The sequence below is a fragment of the Botryllus schlosseri genome, chromosome 3, assembly GCF_051294905.1.
Source record: "Botryllus schlosseri isolate E-star chromosome 3, Bs_hap1, whole genome shotgun sequence".
NCBI classification, from domain to species: Eukaryota; Metazoa; Chordata; class Ascidiacea; order Stolidobranchia; family Styelidae; genus Botryllus; species Botryllus schlosseri.
In genome coordinates, this window is record NC_137238.1 from 26,586,624 (window position 1) to 26,609,518 (window position 22,895).

The following is a 22,895-nucleotide window of genomic DNA, read 5'->3' on the forward strand; positions in this document are numbered from 1 at the left end:
TTGAAACATTTGATGCTGTTTGCCACGCCCTGTTAAACTGCCAGTATCGCTCAATTACACTGCCGGAATGTAACGACGTTTGCCTTCACAATTCTGACACACCCGAAGTAGACCATGAAATCTCTATAACGACGCAATACATGTTTTGTTATATAAACTTTATAATCGTCTCAATAACTTTTTAATTCGATGTTTTATTTCCCTCATTAATGGACAAGCGTCCATCTTCCCGCATTTTGGAATTGACATACATCTGTCGCGGCCCGACAGGAAACTTGCTACGTTGGAACCGCTGGTCTAAATAACATCGTAATTTAAATGTATCTTTTCATGAAAAAACACTAGATTTACAGATTATGGTATAAAATACAGTAGAACACTAGGTTAAGTCGGGATACACTAGATCTTATGTAAAAACGCTAGTAGTGTGCACCACTGCGCCTAACTGAAACATAAATATAGTGTGAACCGATACGGGTAACCCTCAAAATTTAGCGAAAGCGGTATTTGACGTCATACTGGTCGTGCTGGATGCGTTGATGATGCGATCGTGGTTATCCAGAGTTTAAATGAGTTTTTGTTAACAACACGCAATATAATTTTCGATGCATACATTCCAGAGCAATTAACTGGTAAGTGGTAACGGTAACTGCGCTGGTGTCTTCGTGAATCCTATAGATAATGTATATAATATCTTTCCATGCCCCACCAGAAACCATTGAATTTCCTACCAGTTGTGAAAATCCCACCGGTTGGGAGCCACTGTTCTAGCATAGTGTCCTATATGGTGTCGACAAAAGCAAATCTCACGGGTCAGTGAAATTGCTCTACGTCACACTTTCCATTTGGCTGAAGCCAATTTGACAGTAATTTTTGACCGACTTACCGAGCATCAAATTTAATAAAACGGGTGTCAATCGAAAGCTTCCGGTGTATTGATTACGAAAATATAAATTTTATTTTTCCCGTGGCAATGGAACCTCCACAATCAGCCTCGAATTATTCATTGTTATGGAGAGTGGCATAGTGACGCAACAATGCTGTCTGGCGAAACGAGAGCCTAGGTCAGGAGCAAATGATGGCTGCGCGGCGAGAGTGAGTGCTCAGCTGGCGTCGCGGCAATGATACCTCTATATTACTTCTGACGCAAAAGGTGTCCGGCATTCAGAGAAATCCGAAAGGTAATTGAAAAATGATAAACCTAATTCCAACGTCACCGTTTAGTTAAATCTCCTCTATCCCTGATAAGGGCTATATAGGCCTAGGCTTGGTAATATAGCATTCCAGTAAAAACAACTGTAAGGACCTGGTGGTAACATTTTGGATCATTTGACTTGTCCGGCCCGCAAGCTATCTAATAAAAGATTGGATTCGGACCGCGAACCCAGTTTAGCTCGACACTCCTGCTGGAAAACTTTAATCAACATTTTACCGGCTGCGTTCGCGGACCAAGTCGTACCTTTACAGGTTAGGGAAAGGCTGCATGGTAATGAGTGCTCAATGTACTCATGCTCACACTTAACCAAATCGACTATAGAAATTATCGACACCCTCCATCGACAACGCAAGGTGTCTCTGGAGCCCCACACAACAGGCGGGCTAAGCCAATCGATATCATAATTATCTGACATATCAATGTGTACAGCTACCTAGACCAGGGGTGTCAAACATACGACCGGTCAGGTGATTATAAATACTATTCAGAATATTTCTAAGATTTTTAGTTAGAAATACTTCCATTAAATAATCTCTCAAGACACCAAATGTTGAGCGTGAGTATTGTTCATGTTCGTAGGCCACATTATAAACATCCGGCAGCGGACTTGTGGTTTCACTTTAGTCGCTGTTAGGAACTATAGTCGGCGACATTGAAACCCAATTCCGAAAATCCCACCCATTGAGTTCAGAGTGTTATGGACAAATGGACTGAAAACTAGATATTCACGGAAGCGAAAACGCTAATGTGAAACCGTTATATGGAGGATACACGGAGAATATCATAGTTGCACAGAAGAATACATCAAAATATGGTTGCACTGCTATATCACTTCTGACACAAAAGGTCCCCGGCCCCCAGATAAACCCGAATCGCGATTTAATAACATATGATGATATTGAGATGTCCAATCACCGTATTTATTATGGCAATTCGACTGTTTGCGATACAGGTGTTGCTGTAATTGAACCGGGTTCGTAATATAAAGTAATATTTTAATATATGCTTCATTATAAAGTATTGAATGAAAATCGAGGGAATGGATTTTGAGGTACCCCAAAAACATGACGTGATGGGGAAAAAAACGGAAGTCATTTTTGAAGTCAGCGCTCAAAAGTTAGTCGAAATCAAATGTCCGATCAAAGTCTACAAATATTTTGTTTACTAGTGATATCTTACTTTAGACACCTGGCAACAAATGGAGTGCAAGTGCCGCTTATTTGGATTCCCGCTCACACAGGAATACGCGGAAATGAAATGGCGGATAAAGTCGCAAAACTTGTCCCTAACACACCTGTGTTCAACGACGAAAACAAATGATTTTGTCGCTTGCTGGAATGAAGCAAAACACCAATGGAATATATTGTTGTTGTTTGTGATAGTCACGGTGTTTGTCGACTACTATGGTCATTTACATCAGATCGATATTTCTTATTTTTCGATTCCATGGGCCGTATGCACCAACATTGAACACGTTCAAGTCTGATCGTCTGTTCGCTCGAACATAACTCAAACTAAACATCAGTTTAAAATATCTCGCGATGCACCATCAATATTTAAACGCCGTTCAGACGAACTGATGATCATTGAGACGAGCTAACGTTCAGTAAATAGATGCTCAATTCTTACCCTGAAAAGCTACTCAAGGTCGACCGAATAGTAAACAAAGCAAGTTTTTTGTGGAACTCAGGTTACTCAGGGGTCGGTAGCGTGATATCTATTTCAATGATGATCACATTCATGAGTTTCCGGCGGTCGTTTTGAACATGTTTTAGTCAAAAGCGCTTACCTGCATCAACGTGATGCCCTTGTCAAGTGCCAAACATTTCCATAACTTACGATGCGACCACAAGCCAGCAGTTGAAAGGCTTGTATAATGTATACCTGAACAGTCCCTTGAAAAGTTTCAAATCCTTCATGATGCAATCTTGTTAGAATGATTTGTGTAACTTTGCGCAAGGATCAATTTCTTGTTACCAATGAATTTGATACCTTTCATTACAATTGCAAAACCATCTCGATAGTGACAGTGCTCGCTGACACCACTCTCTCCGCCTCTTCCCTACTGAATGATTATGCTGGCTATGAAACTATAATCGAACTAAATATACTTGCTTCACTTCTGTTGGGACCTAGTTAGGTACGACGGCAGTCAGAGACCGTCTTGTCCCTAACCCTACCAACGCTAGAGGCTGTTGGCGACCCCCAATTCCCGATAAACTCATTTGCTTGCAAAATGTATTTTGAAAACGAAACACTTTAACAAAGAAATTAAGCAAAGTCTATCGTATCCAATACTTCAGCTTTCACCATTCAGCGACCTAAAATAGATAGTAAACATGTACGGATTGTCAACATGTGGGCCTGAGGAATCAATACTTTATCTTCAAATCAAGATATCGCATCTTCTTTGCAAAGTATGCTGCCTTTCTGTCATCATGAATTTGCAAAAATCTTTTTTTCACTTCATAATACGAAGTTTTGGCAGCCTTTTCCCGCCTGGCAATCGTCAATAATTCGCCATGCGTTTTTGACTTTCCGCCTTCCTCTGAAATGCAAGGGAATATTGAGTTTACCAAAATTCTATGGTATCGCTTATACATAGATAGGTGGCATTGAACATCTCCAATCAGCTTTGCATTAACATTCAGACAGTTTTATATGAACATGGTGGATTATTTGAGCATTGCTGAATTATTAGACGATAACGATGCAGTTGAAAGACCACTAGTTGATTACAGTGACCACTTCAGAGGATTCGAGGACGAGGAATTTCGAAAGCGGTTCCGGCTTACCAAAAGTCAAGCAATTAATTTATTAGAAATATTGAAGGATGATTTGTCATTCAGAAGTCACAGAAATCATCCGATACCACCACGCATCAGGCTTCTAACTGCCATGCGGTTTTTTGCAACAGGAAACTTCCAAATAACTGATGGCGATTTGATGGAGATCCATCAAACCTCTGTCTGCCGTATTGTCAAGGAAGTATCCAAGGGCAATAGCTTCAAAGAAATCGCAATTTATGCACTTCCCTTCAACAAGACAGGAGCTGCAACAACAAAAAATGCCTTCTTTTCAGAGCATGGCTTTCCGAATGTGATCGGGTTAATTGACGGCACACATATCAAAATTATATCTCCAGGAGGTGAAAATGCCGAAGTATACAGGAATAGAAAAGGGGTATTCTCCATCAATGTTATGTTGACTTGCAATTCTGAAATGAAATTCACCTCTATTTCCTGTCGGTGGCCAGGCTCCTGTCATTATAGCCGAATCTATCGGAATTCGTTACTGAGTCAGAATATCAAAGGGGTGGATGGACTCTTACTAGGAGATGCGGGGTATCCCTGCCTACCAGAGTTGATGACCCCTATACCAAACCCGCAGGTGGTAGGAGAACAGAGATATAATAATGCTCATCGATTGACAAGATCAAAGATAGAGCGCAGCTTCGGGGTGCTGAAAAGGCGATTTCCATGTGTTTCTACAACACTCAGAACTAAATTGGAGAATAGTCTCACCATCATAGTTGCTGTTGCCTGTCTGCACAACTACCTTATCACAGAAGCAGATATTGAGCCTGAGATGTATGCATTCAGCGATGACACGCCAGATATTTACAATGGGGCTGTAAGCATGAGAGGACACAGCGTGCGATCTCAAATAGTTCGAGAGTATTTTCAGTGAGCCTTACTTGCTTCTTGCACAATGGCAGCTTTGACTTCATGTTCTTTGTTCTTGGCATCTTTGATAAAAAAAATTACATTCAAGATGAGAGTGTTTACACTATGACAGGGGTCGCCAACTCGAAAAGGGTCGCGGGACACTTTTCAAAATTTTTTGAGGCCGCGGGCCGCATGACTTTAATAGCGAGATATAATTCCGCAAGGCAGTATCACAGCTATAGGTTTTTATAGCTACGCCAATACAACACTGTTCTCTCCAATATGGGCGACGGGCATGTTAGCTACGGCAGCATTCCAGTACATAGTCGTAACGGGCTGACTGGGGGCCAGATACCCACATTAAACTATCCAGTGTCCATGTCCATTGCCGGTGAACTCCAGACTAATCAGTTTCCTCACATTGGCTTACTATGCGCACCGAAATGCTATGAACAACCACAGGACTACATAACCTAGTCGCGCGAAGCGCGAAAAATTTTTAATATTATTGATTGGATTTCTTCAATAATATAAGTATAGTTTCAATATTACTATCAAATATTTATCCTCTCTTAGCCCACGTCATCAAATTTAGCGGAAGAGTTAATGCAGGAAGTTTCTTAAGAAATTTAGGGAAGTTATTAAGGCTGTACTGCATCTTTGGGTGGGCAAATTCTTAATAGTCCCCTTTGACTAGAACACGATTGCAAATTGATATTTCTTCATGGGCGCAACATTTTCCTCTGCTGTTCGTATTTTCACTGTGAGGCTCAGATTACAAAGGACACTGATATGTTAAAATCTATAATCAACTAGCATTGAACCGCGCGTAGCAATAATAATTTTAACCTCTTATTAATTAGGGAGTCTGCATTTCAAAATGCTTTAGTAGTCGTTCTTCCGAAATTTCAAATCATGTCGCGGGCCGCAAAATATGACCTTGCGGGCCGCGTGTTGGTGACCCTTGCACTATGACGTTGTCAAGAGTTTTGTTCATACCCGGGCATAAGTAGGCTAGGCTAGTACCAATCAATTCCAATATAATTGAAAGATAAAGGACTTTACCGAAAAGTAATGCGAAGGATAAAAGACTTAGCTATTCTCAGGAAATGTATTTATCCTACTCAGTACAGATCTGGTTACAACATTGGTACGGTACCTGATTGGTTCATTGCTGTTGAAGGACAGTACTCTTCAAGATCAATCACCACTTGTTGACTACTGGTTCCAGTACCTAAATGAGGTATAAAAATTTTGAATTATTACGTTTAAATTATAAAAATAACCAGATGTCTCTCACCAGTAGAATTCATCGCAAAATTAATTGCTTGTATTGCATCGCGACCATCATCTTTAAAATAATGTAAGAATGATTACAGAGAGATCAGTATGGTAGCAGCTAATATATATGGTACACTACCTCTCTGAGTTTCATCCAACAATGAATCATCATCAAAAGGATTGTTGAGTGCTGCAATTTGACTGTACACCAGAGCTGAAACACAAGTGATCATACGTTTCCTAATGTTGCTATTACACAATGTACACTAGACACTAGAACACTAAGAGCACAACCGATACCAGATTTCTGAGCCGATATCGACAAAACCGATAACTATAGTCTAAAGGCCTCTGCACACTGAGCTCGCGACCCGATAAAACGAGAGAATCGCGCCTGTCTGCGACTGGACCATGCAGACCGGAGTCGCAGGCAACTCGCAACATGCCGTCTGCGACAGGGTTGCGCAACTCCGCGACAAAGTTGAAAATTTTCAACTTTGTCGCGAGTTGCGAGCGACTGGTCAGCAGTTACTGATCGTTAGCTCTATGTCACCGCAATAGTTTGTCGGGGTATTGCGTGTTTTGGCATCTATAATTGTTTCCTCATTGAATTTAGACTGATTTGAGGCCATTTTAAAACTTGAAGCTTAACTGCAAGAGCGCATTCTACTGTAAGCAGTACCGGTACTTGGTAATATTACCAAAGGCCAACCAGCTCCGGCAGTACCGATACCGCGAAACTCTCGGTCATTGTATGTCTACAGGTGGATTTATTAGATATATACCTTGTCTGATTCATTTTAACCTGTACAGTGTACATTGGTTGGAAACTGGGTTAAGGAGGTACATATAATCGTGGTATGTCATGGGTTCACTGATGTATATTTCAGATACCGGTACATCTCAGTACTCGACGTCTGCAAATCTTTTTGTTGACTAGGTAGCAGCAGTGTAACTCTTGATGTTACATTTCGTCTATTCTCCTCTTTATCAGACTTCGGTACGAATTGTAGTGGCTAATATTATAAGTCAGAAATGGACTATGCATCATTATGGAGAATGAATCAACCAGGCCTACGGATCAGTTTCCATGCTTGACACCTGACAGCGAATCGAAGATTGAAAAGGAAAGAATCCCAGAGTTATATTTGAATATTGTTAAGACTTGATCCATATACAATAAAATTGTAATGCATTTGAATGTTGTTCTCTATCAGATCGAGAAATTAATGTATGAGTGCTTGACAGTTGATGCAGTCACTGAGGCAGTGAAATACAGAAAGGCTTGGTGTCTGTAGCATAATAGGCTACAGCTAGAACTCCAGAAATTTGGATCGGCAACCGAAATAGCGCCTTTAACTGGGTTACCCAGATTATGCGTTTTCAGCATTGGAATATGATATTGGTTCGTTAATGGAAAAGTGTGTGCATATAAGACGTCATCTTATTCATTGACAAACCCATTGTATACCCATCGAAATATTCATTTTGCGATCTATCGGGAGCTGTGCAATGTGTATCCATTGCGAGACTTCGGACAGAACGCGCAAGAGCTGCAGTTGCCGCTTGTGGGCACTGCCGGGACCAGTGTGCATTGCTTGGCGACTTACGTCTCGCAACTTCGCAACGCGCAACTCGCGATGTTGCTTCGCGAGTAGGGCTGGGCACAATGATTCGAGTACTCGAATCTGAATCGAGTATTATTTTTAATGATTCGAGTCGAGTAGTAAAAGACGGATTTTTCGAGTATTGAAATTATACGCTACTCGCCACTGAAAGTTAATTTATCTACGAGAATTATAGTTTCGATACTGATTTTCACTGCTTAAGCCTTGAAACCTGATTTTTCATATTGTAGCATACGAAATATATAGCACAAAGCTAGGAACATTACTGTAAATAGCACATTTCCCAAGTCATGATCATCCCACAGCATTGTCACCAAGTCCTATGAAATTGTTATGGTCGAAAAAATACCAAACTATGTTTAATGTGATGGATAACAGGCATTATATTATTTGTGGTAGCATAAAAGGTACCTATTTGAACTTTAACATATTACATTCTGTTATGACGTCATAATTACTGATACTCGATTACTCGACTCGACTCGAAGCATATTACGTGATTCAGAATCGAATCACTCAGGTACTCGATTTTGCCCAGCCCTAGTCGCGAGGTCAGTGTGCAGAGGCCTTAACTGACATGTATTGCAACAAACCCAAACATTCATATTCGCAGTTGTCAGTTGTAAATCTTTGAGTGAATATGAATGTTTAGTTTGTTGCAATACATGCACGGCACTGTGATATTTATATATATCTGTAGGTCTTACCATGAACCTTCTCATTTGTTGGAGTATCTGGTTCCGGGGGCGGTCCACCTCCTGTTTTTAGTACCTCAAATCTTTGTACTCTGTACTTATCCTTGGCGCGATTTTGCATATTGTGCCAAGCAGCCTTCAACTGCTTCGTATTTCTTTTTTCGGAAGCCTCAGAGTTGAACTCCTCGCAAAGTAATTCCCAATGCTTATTCTTGGCGATGTTGGATTGCGTTTTGAAATCTTTATTTAAAAGCACAGCTCTATGTTTTTCCACAAGTTTATAAAGCGTTTCTTTGTCGATCTCACTAAAATTTTTCGTTCGAGCTGAATCCGTCATTTTTCTAACAAATCAAAACTATACATTAATATTTGAGTCATAGTCCCTACAACTTCTGCTGTAACTACTGAATCGAAAACCTACGCCATTAGCAAGCAAATCAACTTTTCGGTTCCATCTTTTAAACCGACCCATCATACTACATTCTGCACTAGTACTCAGTGTTGGGATCAAGTCACTACCTTCGAGTCACGAGTCATTCCGAGTCATTGGACATTTTGACTCGAGTCAAGTCAAGTCAATCGATTTTCAAAGGTGACTCGAGTCAAGTCAAGTCAATCGATTTTCGGAGGTGACTCGAGTCAAGTCGAGTCAAGTCAAGTCAAGTCACGAGTCAAGTCACATTTCAAGTCAAGTTGCATTTTCGAAGTGTGAGGCATGATTACGTCATTGTAAGTTGCTAGCTGTCTGAAATACAGATTGAGTGGTCACTGATTCCGAACCGCTGAGCGAATAGGTAAATATGGTAAATATACACGCTAGAAGACGTTATATCGCTCACGTATGCGTAGAACAGTTGCATGGCCTCAGTTAATAGGCACAAACCAAAATACAGAATGGAGAAACGAAGTGATAAGATGTAATACATTACCGATTTAAAAATAGATATGATACAATTCGAGCATGCTGTAATGCTCGACGACAATATAACGTATATTCGAATTCAATTTCAATAAAACAAGAGGTTTGGTAAAGGTAAAAGAACAGATACAGAATATACACTTTGCTATTTTATTACTTTACTGTACTACTAGAGTTCACGACAACATAAGCTTCGATCACTTCGTTTGCGGTTAATTTATTTATGAGAGAACCATCGAGGCTCAGTAAAATGCTCGATCAATGAATGATTGGTCGCTTTCCAGGGTTACACCAGCGTTTCGAGAACAATCCGAACATATGCAAGATACAGTGATTTTTATCGACACCGATTACTTGATGACTTGAAATTGACTCGTGAATTTTGGTCCGAGTCACGAGTCAATCCACATTTCTGATACGCCGAGTCAAGTCAAGTCATTTTAGCAAAGTGACTCGAGTCAAGTCAAGCCATACGAAAAAGGTGACTCGAGTCTGACTCGAGTCAAGTCATGACTCGAGTCATCCCAACACTGCTAGTACTTCGTACTAAACCCAAAACAGCTATACATATATGAGGATTCAGCAAATCATGACATGCCTTGACCAGCATGCAAGCAGGCCGCTACGGGCTTTTCATTTGGTCAATATGGAATCGGTGTTTTGTGCACATGAAGGATTCTACTGACTATACACACAGGCATGACACTTAAAACCGTCTTGGCACACCAAATATATTACGGTACACTAAACGTGCCGGGATTCCAACCCAGTCATTTGAGCTATGACAATCTACTGTAATATCGGCAGTACTGTCGTAGCTTCAATAATGGTGAAATATTTCAAACTTTATAGGGAAAAAGCCTCACCAATTGCAACCTACAGGCTACTTAAAAAACTGTACAAAAGACGACAGACTTGGTCATTATTTTCATTTATTTGTGACTGGAAACTGCTTTTATTCAAATGTACAAGGCATAAGTCAAGAATGCTGTATTTTCATCACCGTACCTAGAATGCCATTCATTGGTGAAGCTACTGAATATACATAAAATATATTCCTACAGCTTAGAATATCTGCTAATTTACGTAAAGATAGATAAATAGTGCACCTACGTCTTCAATATGAACCAATTTACACTAAACTAGTCGCGAGAAACAGGAGACCACGATCCGCGATGACCAAGCCGAAGCACTGAACTACGTTTTAAACAACCTCCCGCGGTTGTTTACTTTTCGATCAAATTCGGGGCCAGTGAACACTAGATCATTGACGTTTCGGTGATGGTGCTTTGGAAATATCTCCTGAACCCCTGTTTGAGCTCCAGTTTGGGTTCAAAACACGTTGGTGCATACGGCCCCATATCTGCCGACTTGTAGCACCGCCCACATCTAGGCTTTTTGTAAGACACCACTTTCGCGGATGGGTGCATGGGTTGTCTTTGCGAAACGCGTATTAAAAATTAAAATATTTATTAAATATATAAAAGACGTAGCCGAACATAGCGGAGTGAGCTTTAACTTGGAATGCCTGTTAAGTTATCCGCACATTGTTATTTCGGTCGTAGAATTTGTTTTTTTTTGTGTTGTGTACAGATATCTGAATATCTGATTTACCTATAGCTTCCTCAGGCCAAGTGTACAAGACCTTACTAGTCGAGTACCGTCAAACTCCTGGCTCTGTAACTTTTTAAATCAAGACTCAAATCTTAGTGTTCGTGGCATCATGCAACCCAATACTAACCAGAGTTGGATCAATTGTAATTTGTAATTGAGCTGAATATAGTTAATTACATTTTTTCATGTAATTGTAATTGTAATTGTGGCATTTCTATTTTGTGAAATTATATTGTAATTGTAATTTGATCAAAATTTTGCTCAATTACAATCTCAATTACATTTTCATGGAAACTTGACAATCACAACATAAAATAATCATTCAATCAATCATTTATTCGTCGAACCAGTGAAAATTCGGTACGAACCAGGATGACGATGATGAGCCTTAAGGCCTTAGTAAATAGTCCCCACATGTAATAATTAGCCTATTTACGTCGCAGGTGTGCTGCGTTATAACTAGATAATTCAGTCACGCTAAACTGTTTCCCATACTTTAGTAGCAACAGAAAACTTTTTGAATTACAATATAGGCTAAACCAGTGGTTCTCAAACTAGGGGCGTGCCCCTTGGGCGACGTGAAAGCATCTGAACGGGGCGCGAAGCACCAGTGCACTGAATTATTTTCCGCGCTTGGCCCCATTCACTTCCGTTTCATGGTTGTTGCTCGGTGTATAGTCTGAATTTCGTATTGGACAATTCTCTCATCAACAGCCATAACCTTCCATACCATCAAACTATATGTAAGAATTGCTAACTTTCTGGTTTCATTGTGTGCTATGACGATAAGGGGGGGGGGGACGAAATATTCCCCGTCATAAAGGGGGGGGGCGTGTCTAAAAAAGTTAGAGGACCAGTGGGCTGGACTAAACCTTAATATTTCAAAAATAGATGAACAGCAAATACAATTTTCTGAAACCTGTGCTAAACCATTTCCTACACCACGGTCAAAGTTTTTTTTGATCTCTGACCAGTACCGAGGCTTGTTGCAACAATAGCAAAAAAATTCAAGTTTTCAACCAAGGCTTCATCAAACTTGATCACGCATTTGTAGAGATGTTATCCCAATCTTTCCTCCAATTTGGCCAAATTTACTGGGGCTAGAAACTTTTCGCATCCTAATGTTCATCAAATGCAATCTAACAGTTTCCGAGCAAGTGAAAATGTAAATGCGAACCAAAATATTGTAATTCTTAGTTAGCAGGAGGTTCTGTCCTTTTGCATTTATTTTAACTTTAGGCACCTTATCGGTATCATCCTTATCGCTGACTCCTTACCAATTACATTTCATTATCCTGACTCAACTCCTAAGTAGCGAGCTCAAAGGGGCCCAAAATTATTTCGTGAATTAGCATAAATTATAGAGTATTTTATAAAAAGTTATGCAACTTTTTCAATTTTTTTTCGCGCTACGCGCGATTTCGATTTGCCAGATATATATCTCGATTTTTGGGTACTCCTACCCCAAGAAAACATACTCAAGATTTACAGAAATGGGCATATTGGCGTTGGCTATTACCGCGCCACGATGCATCAAGACAAATAAAGTTTTAGGCCATGTAACATTCGATTCCAAAAAGTGTGCCAAAACGATCGGCAGCGAGAAAACCTTGGCCGAAAAGGACCGCCCTTATGCTGACCGAAAACTTCGTTAATACATATAGGTTTAATTGTCCATTGTCCATAGACGTCTACATGACTGTCGCCGAATTCTCCTGTCTTGGCAATCTGAACCTTACAAGACAAATACCATCCCACAAAGAAAATTATATGCCAGTGAAGAAATACCAATTTGAAATCGTGTGCGTCTTTTAGTTTAGAAGCCTGCGTTTGGACGATTCAATATTTTTCGATATAGCAGAAAGGCGGCTACAAAATAACATCATGTTACGGAGTCATACCAAAGGGCCCTAAATTTTTCAAGACAAATCTCTCAGCTCTACCGGTAAATCGGATTACGTGAGCAGAGAGGACAATAAATTGATAGCAATATATATGCAATTTCCGATCTTATTGACTGATTTTATCATGAATAATCGAGAATTTTCACGCTTCGCGCCGGCTCACTAAACAGTACGGGTACTTTCGTGGTAAAAGCGAACAGCCGGATTGGTGGTAGGTTTATCACGCTATGGACGCCCAAGACCCAAGTTTTTTTGGGGGGCCTGATGAAGTGCTGCTTCCAGTGGCGGCTCGTCCTATAGGGCAACTGGGGCATTGCCCCACCTAAAATTCTGTTCAATAACAATTATTAATCATTTATAGACGCACAGCAATCATTAAGGTACCGAGATCACAGCGAAACCCGCGTTCTTCTTGTGCTTTCGCTTGCAAATGCCCATACATAGCGAAGTATCTGCGAAAATCGAATTCTCTTCTGTGTTTTCGCTTTGTGAATGCCTAGCCGGGGCTTGCCCCGGTAGCGCTCATAACAAGCTTTCACTATCTATTCTCTCAAAGCCGCGCACAATAAAGAAACGGTGATTTACTCTCTCCTATTCGTAAAATGGCCGAGCAACCGGGGCAAATATGCCTAGTCGCCCCTAAGGTGTGATGTAACAATCGTATCTATATCTGAACTCGGTTACCGTAATATGCGTTGAGTCGACCTTTGCTGGTATAGGTCGATTTTGACGGTGTTTCGCACCATGATAATTCTTGAAACTTGGTATGATATGTCGTGAAGGTAGTATTTAACACTGCTCCAAGTTTCAGGCTTGCTACTTGAAGATAAGGGTAGTAATTCCGTTTCCGAAGTTCAGTGTGTGCTGATCTATCATGTACATAGTACAGCAAACAGATTTTACTCAAAAGCCGGTATTGGTCTCCATTGATTTTGACGATGTTCTATACCGAGATCGGTCATGACATTTGACACGGTAAGTGTTAGTATCGACCGCTGTAACAAGTTTTAAGTTTGTCACTGAACTATGTGGGTGGTAATTTCGTTTCCAAAGTCGAGTAAGAGCTGAATCTTCATTTATCGCTAACAAATTTACGCAAAAGCCGTTATTGGTCTCTATTGATTTTAACGATGTTCCATACCTAGATCTGTCATGAGCTTTCACACGGTATGTCTTGATTTTAGTATCGAACGCGGTGCCAAGTCTTAAAGTTGACACTCAATGATTGAGGCAGTTATTTCGTTTTCGAGGTCGAGTATGGTAGAGATGCGCGCTGATCTGATACTTAGCCTACCTACGTCATTGCGGATCTCACGCAAAAGCCGGTGTCGGTCTGTGCTAATCTATGGTCTATGCGTTCCATAACGAGATCGGTGATGATATTTCCAATGCTATATCTCGATGATCGCATGAAACAGCTAACCAATATTCACGGTTTGCATTCAAATATTCACATAATTTTATGTTCGCCAATGCCCATTTCACTGTGAAATTGTGGCCTTCAAACCATTTGCTTACAATCCCCCTGTCAAATGCGATAGCTATTTCATTTTCGATGTCGGCTAACAGCTGATCATTCGATCAGCCTATTCCTCGATCTATTTTACTCAAAGTTCGGTATTCGTCTGTTTGTATTGATTTTGACAGTGTACCATACCAGAATGGGTTATGAGATTGCGTATGCTACTTCTCGATGATTTCTTGTAACAGTATACAAAGTTTACGGCTTTTATTCATGTATTTATTGATTAATATATTTTCCAACGGCGATTTCGCAGCAGACTTATAGACAGTAAGCCGTATGTGTTGTGTCACAGTCTCCAGTTTCAAGGCCAAAATGTCCTATGTTGTTCCGAGACCGAAGTTCCGAGGCTGCTGTCCTTAGTTCTTCAAAGACCATTCAAATTGATGTTCTGGATTCAATATGACAGGCCCAATCTATGAGATAACAATTGTGTATGTGTCCGAACTCGTTGACCTTTCCAGTTAGGCTTACGCAATCTCTCGAGTTCTAGTTCTAGTCATTGGAATTAGTCAGGTCAAGTCAAGTGCGAACATGAATCGTATTGAATCTTTGCTCCGTACGTAGTTTACGCAGTTGCCTTTAGAGCGAAAATTAGAGGTTTAGAAGTTGTCCAGTCCATTGATCCAATCGTACGCCGGGTGCCTCCGCTTTGTTTGCCTATCACCTGGTCGTAACCACCAGCTCAGTGGTCGTAACACACCAGGATCGTGTACGAAACACTTTCGGACGGGCTTAGAAAAATTAGGGCCTATCGATTTGCGTGATCTCTAACTCTACCATGAAATCATAACGCATGCTACTATAAAGATGACCTGATAATTGATTCGTGGCATAGGGACGTACATTTTGTAAATTAATCCTTTGGTATGAATAAAACATTTGTTACCACACTTCAAGTCACGGCTCACCGGCAAACCTCTCGCGGCACCTACGTTAAAATCACTGTTGTCGCGAAATTCATGTGACCATCATAAAGTTACTTGTTTACGTTGGAAAACGCCATTGTGACGTAATGCTGATAAAAGTCGCTCGCAGCCCTTGCCCCACCACCCGATATTGTCACGAGCCGCCACTGGCTGCTTCGTTCCTTCCAACGCGTATACGCCCGAAGATGTTTAGTTGCCATTGAGGGGTCCTACCGTTTCAAACACACCTCACTCAGCTCTACCAGTAAATCTGATTACATGAGCAGAGAGAGGATAACAATTGATAGCAGTATATATGCAACTTGCGACCATATTGACCGATTCAATCATGAATAATACAAATTTTTCGTGCTTCGCGCGTTTAGACAAGAAAATCTGACTCACTAAACGGCGTCCAACGTAGATTATGAGTAGGCTAGTGGTAAACAGCGTATATCCTGAGGGGGCTCTGGGGGCGAAGCCCCCGCAGAAGTTCAGTTTATCATCATATAGGGGGCCCAAGACCAACGTTTTTTGAGGAGGGCTGACGAAATGCTGTTACGGCCCTGCCTGCAGGTCGCAGTTGTATTGCTCTCTACTTGGATTGCAACGAGGGGAATTTTTGCTGTCGACCCTTTCCCGCCTTGGTCAACCAGCCACTGTAAAATAAAGGCTTTATCGCCGCCGAATTTTGGCACCGCGTTTAGCAAAGCCAAATGTTGACCAAATCTTTATTTCTTCATGTGTCCTGTTACCGAGGGCGTTGCATCCGACCCGTTCGTTGCATATCCCAACGCTGTCTGACGTTTTTTTTCTCCTGAGAAAAACCAATGTCGGTCAAATCTTATCATTCATTCAAACCAAATTATTTAAGACAACGGTCGGCACATTTTCATAATCAAGCCATACTGTCGTAACGACCATTCTATTTTTATCAAATATCGAACATCAATTTATGCGACCGAATTTGTTTGTTGCCAGAAAATCTACAAATATTTTACTAGGGTTGTAATGACTCGAGTCCAGTGTTGGGATCAAGTCACTACCTTCGAGTCATTGCTCATTTTGACTCGAGTCAAGTCAAGTCAATCGTTTTTCGAAGGTGACTCGAGTCAAGTCAAGTCAGTCGATTTTTGGAGGTGAATCGAGTCAAGTCGAGTCAAGTCAAGTCAAGTCACGAGTCAAGTCACAATTCAAGTCAAATTGCCTTTTGACGTATGAGGCGTGATTACGTCATTGTATTTTGCTAGCTGTCTGAAATACAGATTAACTGATCATTGATTTTGAACCGATGAAGGGACATATATTGAGTTAAATATACACGCAAGTGAGGCGCTGTATCGCTCACATATAAGAAGAACTATAATAAACTACGTAAGTAATTGCACAGCCTCAGATTATAGTTACCTGACAAAATAGAGAATAGACAAACGAATTGATAACATGTATTACATTACCCTTTTGCAAATTGATATGATACAATTCGAGCCTGCGCCAATGGTTAAGGACTATATAAAGTATTTCTAAATTCAATTTCAATAAAGCAAGAGGTTTGGTTGTTAAGTTAAGAGAACAGAACAGGAATAGACATTTTAGTATTAAATTACTTTTCTATACTATAGTTAAGACAGCGTAGGTTGTAAGCTTCAATCACGTCGTCTGCGATCAATGTATTTGTGCGAGAACAATCGAGGCTCACAGTAAAACGCACGATCATTGAATGATTGGTCGTTGTCACGGATTACACCAGCGTTGAGCGAGCAATCCGAACATATACATTGGTTTTATCGACACCGATTACTTGATGACTTGAAATTGACTCGTGAATTTTGCTCCGAGTCACGAGTCAATCCACTTTTCTGATACGCCGAGTCAAGTCAAGTCAAGTCAAGTCATTTTAGCAAAGTGACTCGAGTCAAGTCAAGTCATACGAAAAAGTGACTCGAGTCATACCAACACTGCTCGACACACGATTTTCTGATGACTCGAATGACCCGCTCGAACGTTCACAACACCGATTTCGGGTCTTTTATGGCGTTTATTAGTTGTGCCTGTCCAGTGGCCATGCTGTCAAAGCTGTCAAGGAAGACGAATGTCCAAACAGACTCCATTTAGGCGTCCTGTCCTCGGGGGACATTTTCAATTTCCTCAAGGTAGACATATGGTAACGCGGGGTCGTCCTCCACAATGATGCGTGTGCGTTCTCAAAATCATTTAAACGCCAACTTAACAGATCATTTCATCTACTGATGCATGCAAAGGCAATAATTTTATATTCTACAAACAATTGATATTGATATTAATTGTGCACTAATCAATCGGCATAGTTCTCAGTGGTACAGAACACAAACTTCAATAATTAGGTTTGAGAGACACCAGTATAATTTTTACGGGTGCCGTCGGGTGCGCAATCAAACAAAAGACTCGGGGGCGTGTTGAGCTGATAAAGCTGCACGCATACAAGTTCCATAATGCCTCAGTCAAAAGTAAATGTTGTTGAGCTTATGTACATATAAGTTACGAATATGCAAACTACACCACTTCGTTCATAAACAATCGCACCGTCGCCGTCGCAATGACACCATCAAATGAAGTGCAAAATGATTGCAGTGCTATTTACAATGCAAACATTCACTCGAAATGACCTGGTCGAAAAATATTTGTACTTGGAGTCGAAGATATCGCGAGATTGCCAGGCATCTGCACGACATACACGGTATACTGGTAACACTGTTTGAACGAAATTCTACGTGACATTCACGTGGACCATGATGATCAAAAAACAATTACCGTGGTCGAACTGGAAGCAAAGTTGTTTGGCGGCTTAATATGTGCCGTGATAGTGAACAGGAATTTTCAGTCTTGACTCTCGATGAAACGTTTACTGTACTGTACACGCGTGCAACAGCAATACGTATAGATTTAAGGTGTACTTATATGGAACAGTTGAACAACGAATGTGCTCATAAAATAATGTGAGCATAGCAAGGAAAAGATAGAAACCGGACATACAAAGAAATAATATCCGCTTATCATGGATATGGGTGAAATGTGTTAGGAATTAACATCATTATGTATGTCTAGTCATCAGTCGAGAACATTGTTAGGCTCTATACATTATAGCGAATTCCTTCGATTTTTAAATATTTTGTTCCGGTGTTAACGGAATCCGTGGATGAACTCTTGGAAATGTTCATGGAATACTGAAGGACTTTTTAAATCTTAAACTGATTTCAAGTGGTTCGCATACCTCGGTGCTTTTGTTGCCTCGTATCCTGCCTTGGGGGATTTTAATCCACTCTATCCAGTCTAATACACTGATCAGTAACCTCCGTTTCAGTAACCTCCGCAGAAGTCACTCTGATTTTCAATAAACAGTCATTATAATGCTTTATTTCTGACTGATGAACACCATGTTGATGTACAGTTCATTTTGTGCATCAGAAATCCAAAGTAATGTATATGTGGCCTAGTTTGATGTGTATTGTGGTAATTTCTTTATGACTCGGCAAACATTTGGGGTTCCACGAAGGCGTGTTGATTGGCGTAAGAGCTCCACGAGTCTGCAAAAGTTAAGGAACACCGGTTAAAAGTAATGCGGCACAATAACATGTGGGTCTGCATCTATGCATGGATGATTATCCCCCATTCAAATCTTTGATTCAGCCATTGAATTACTTTAGCATAATCAAAGCCTGTCGGGTTTCGAGTGATCCACTTACTTATCATGGATCCATATGCTTCAGGTCAAAGATTATGAAATAGATAAAAACGCAATACTTGGTGTGACAGTAAGGCAGCATAGCGAGTCATAGATATTCAGCACATGTTATAGTAGTAACAATTTGCGGTGTTTATGGTATGAAACAGGAAACAACCGCAATGACCAAGATGCTTGATAGTTGAAGTGATGACGTAATTGAACAGGTCGATAAATATCGGCCGGACTTGTCAGTTTGTCGCACGTCGACAAAAATAGAAACGTTGCCATAAGAATATCACTGACGTTCGCTACTGATGAGAGTCAGTCGAAAAGCTTTTATTAAATAAATGAACAATATTAAGTTATTGTTTCGCGTTACTCATTAATGATTGCACATTAGGGTTGTTCAGAAAATACTTTTTTTTCCAAATCTCACTCGCCTAATGACTAAATCGTCAGGTTGTCTAAGAAAACGATGCACACCAAATTTGACTCAATTCCAACCAGTAGAGGCCGTGCAATCTTGAATTGAAATTTTTAATTTATTATTAAAAATTAAAAAAAAAAATTTTCAAATTTTTCTGTCAATCCCATGAAATTGTTGAGCTGTCTTCAAAGACGATGCAAAACAAATTTGAGTCAATTCCGACTTGTAGAAGCGGAGTTATTCGAGTTTTTCGTTGATAATTCTCGGATTATCCTTGATCCAGGGATTATCAACGAAAAACTCATATAATTCCGCTTCTACTAGTCGGAATTGCCTCAAATTTGTTTTGCATCGTCTTTGAAGACAGCTTAACAATTTCATGGGGTTGACAGAAAAATTTGAAAATTTTTTTTTTTAAATTTTTAATAATAAATTAAAAATTTCAATTCAAGATTGCACGGCCTCTACTGGTTGGAATTGAGTCAAATTTGGTGTGCATCGTTTTCTTAGACAACCTGACGATTTAGTCATCAGGCGAGTGAGATTTGGAAAAAAAAGTTTTTTTTGAACAACCCTATTGCACATGCGTTTCGTTATTTTGCTAGAGAGGTTTAACTAGCGCTGGGCACAATGATTCGAGTACTCGAATCTTAATCGAGTATTAATTTTAATGATTCGAGTCGAGTAGTAAAAGACAATTTTTTCGAGTACTGAAATTATACGCTTCTCACTACTGAAAGTTGATTTATCAACGAGAAGTTTATCAACGATCAACGAGTTTATGCTAATTTCACTGTTGAAGCCTTGAAACCTTGATCGGTCGTATCGCAGCATACGAAACATGAATTGCAAAGCTACGAACGTTACTGGAAATAGCACATTTCCGAAGTCATGATCATCCCACAATATTGTCACCAAGTGCAATGAAATCGGTATGGTCGAAAAAAATAACAAAGTATCTTTAATATGATGGATAACAGGCATTATATTCTTTGTGGTCGGTTAAAAGGTACATCTTTGAACTTTGACAAATAATATTCTGTTATGACGTCATAATGAGTGATACTCGATTACTGGACTCAACTCGAAGCATTTTACGTGATTCAGAATCGAATCACTCAGGTACTCGATTTTGCCCAGCCCTAGGTTTAACCCGACTATTAAGAAATGCATTTTATCGCGTATTGTTGTCATGTTGTTTCTTACATTGTGGTTTAGGCAAGACCTGTACAATTTAGTTGACACTAGTGTTAAAAATTGGCAAATAAACTCTCGAATTGAGTTCACATAAACGTTTCACTCACAGCAATGGATGCCTGACCAGCAATCAATGATAAATCATAGTGCCCAAGAATTAGCTTGATAATAACTAATTGTCAGGCGCAGGTCAAAATAATATCCGGGCTATCAATGGCGAATACAGCTCGTTCATTTGTATTGTAAGGGCTAGCAATAACTGTAGAGCAGTGGTTCCCAACCTGTGGTACGCGTACCACTAGTGGTACGCGAAGGTCTTCCAGGGGGTACGCGAGTAGATTCTGTTTTTTTTTCGACCGAAGGGAGTTATTAGTTCAGGTGAGGTTGATTTTGAGTATTTTGAAGCCGTCGTCTCACACTATTCCCCAGCTGCTAATTTTCTCTTATACGTGCGAATGCGAGCAAGGATTTTCATCCCTGATGACTGTCATGTCGAAGAAACGAAACCGACTTGTTGCGCCCATACATGACTTTCGATGCGCTGTAACCAAACGTATGCCACGCATCGACAAGCTAGTGGAAAATAAACAAATGCAGGCTTCACATTAAATAAATTGACTTTTGTTGTGTGTTTTTATTTCATTATGTTGTTCTTCTTGTGACTGGTGGTGAAAAAGATAATTCCATACATCCGATCAACCCTGCTGGTTGATAATGCCTAGTTCAGGGGTGTCAAACTAAAATTTCATCGCGGGCCCGATCGAAGTCATGAAATCGCTCGCAGCCCGGACCAGCCAACGGAATCCAAAACGTTGCCTCGTGCCACTGCTTCTCGCTGGAATACTTTATTATCAAGCATATATAGATAATACACGGATCGTAGGGGTTTCATTCTTAGTGAGTCGCAACATCGTTATTTGCGAGCAATGCGAAAATACGATGTTTGTCCGATTGCATACAGTTAAGAACCGCTAAAACAATGGCATTACCGGCGATACAAGTAGACATATTTCAGTGTTCCCTTTGCTTTAGTCCAGGGGTGGCCAACCTGCGGCCATTAAAGGGAATTTTTGTGGCCGTGGACACGCAATTCAATTAGTATGTGTAGGCGACCGTCGACATGCTATTCGAATTTACGAATTGACTCCCGATTTCTTGAAAGATTTTATTTAATTTTGAAATTTTCTTCGCGCTGGGCGCGATGCAATGCGAATACATTTTTCGATTTTAATATTAGCACCCTTTGCAATCAGAGCCCCACAACACAGATGCGAACATCAGAGGAAAATGATGCGCCTCACATGGAAATATCAGCTCGAAATCGTGTGCTCCTCACTATATTAACAATCCTGATAGGAGGTCAAGAAATAACAGCATGCTACAAAGTGACTAACATCAATTGGCCCACCCGAAGATGCATCATAATTCATAACTTGCTTTAAATTTTCGAAAACACCCTAACATCAAATCTATACCAGTGAATCTGATCCCACGGGATGAGAAAAGATAAATGTTTGAGGTTAATATATGTAAAACTACAAATATCAATGACGAAATTCATTGGTGAATCTGAATATTTTTCGCGCTTCGCGCGACTTTTAGAACTTCCTTCCTTAACATTACCAGTGATTACTCGCGATTTTGGTGCGCATAGTAAGCCCATCATTAATTAATTAGATTTGTCCGGAGTTCACCAGAAATGGACATAGACACTTTAACCTTGATATTTGGCGTCCAACAGCTCGTTCATCACGACTATATGCCCTGGAATGCGGCCGTAGGCTACACGAGTAGTCGAAATGCGGCCGTGAATGGCAAAAAGGTTGGCCACCCCTGCTTTAGTCATAATCTGGCATTATCCCTGCGTATGCGTTGCGATGAATACAAGATATTTAACTGTCAACGCGGACGTTGTAATTTGGTTTATTACTGTGGATGTGATGGATAATATAATCTTTTTTCAATGGTCAGAATTGCTATGCGGGCCGGATAAAATCGTCTGGCGGGCCGGATCCGGCCAACGGGCCGTATGTTTGACATCCCTGGCCTAGTTCAATAGAATTTGTTAATACACCTCGCACAGGTCAAGTACGTGAGTATGTCGTCATAAATGATGGAAATGCGCGTAACTTATATAGGTGGTACGGGAGCACCGCATAAAACCTCAAAATGGTACGTGGGTGGAAAAAGGTTGGGAGCCACTGCTGCAGAGT

At 40.4% G+C, this 22,895-nt stretch overlaps 1 protein-coding gene across 1 annotated transcript; it reads right to left on the reverse strand.

The window, feature by feature from the left end:
* Positions 1 to 3,440: 3,440 nt before the first annotated feature.
* On the reverse strand, positions 3,441 to 8,963 carry LOC145436226 (uncharacterized). The gene is made up of 7 exons (XM_080313582.1): positions 8,501 to 8,963; positions 6,305 to 6,379; positions 6,185 to 6,235; positions 6,044 to 6,118; positions 4,914 to 4,964; positions 3,596 to 3,764; positions 3,441 to 3,537 (listed from the first exon to the last, which is right to left on the reverse strand). Exons 1-7 carry the CDS (start codon positions 8,823 to 8,825, stop codon positions 3,516 to 3,518), a joined length of 768 nt encoding a protein of 255 aa, XP_080169708.1. The 5' UTR covers positions 8,826 to 8,963; the 3' UTR covers positions 3,441 to 3,515.
* Positions 8,964 to 22,895: the final 13,932 nt, after the last annotated feature.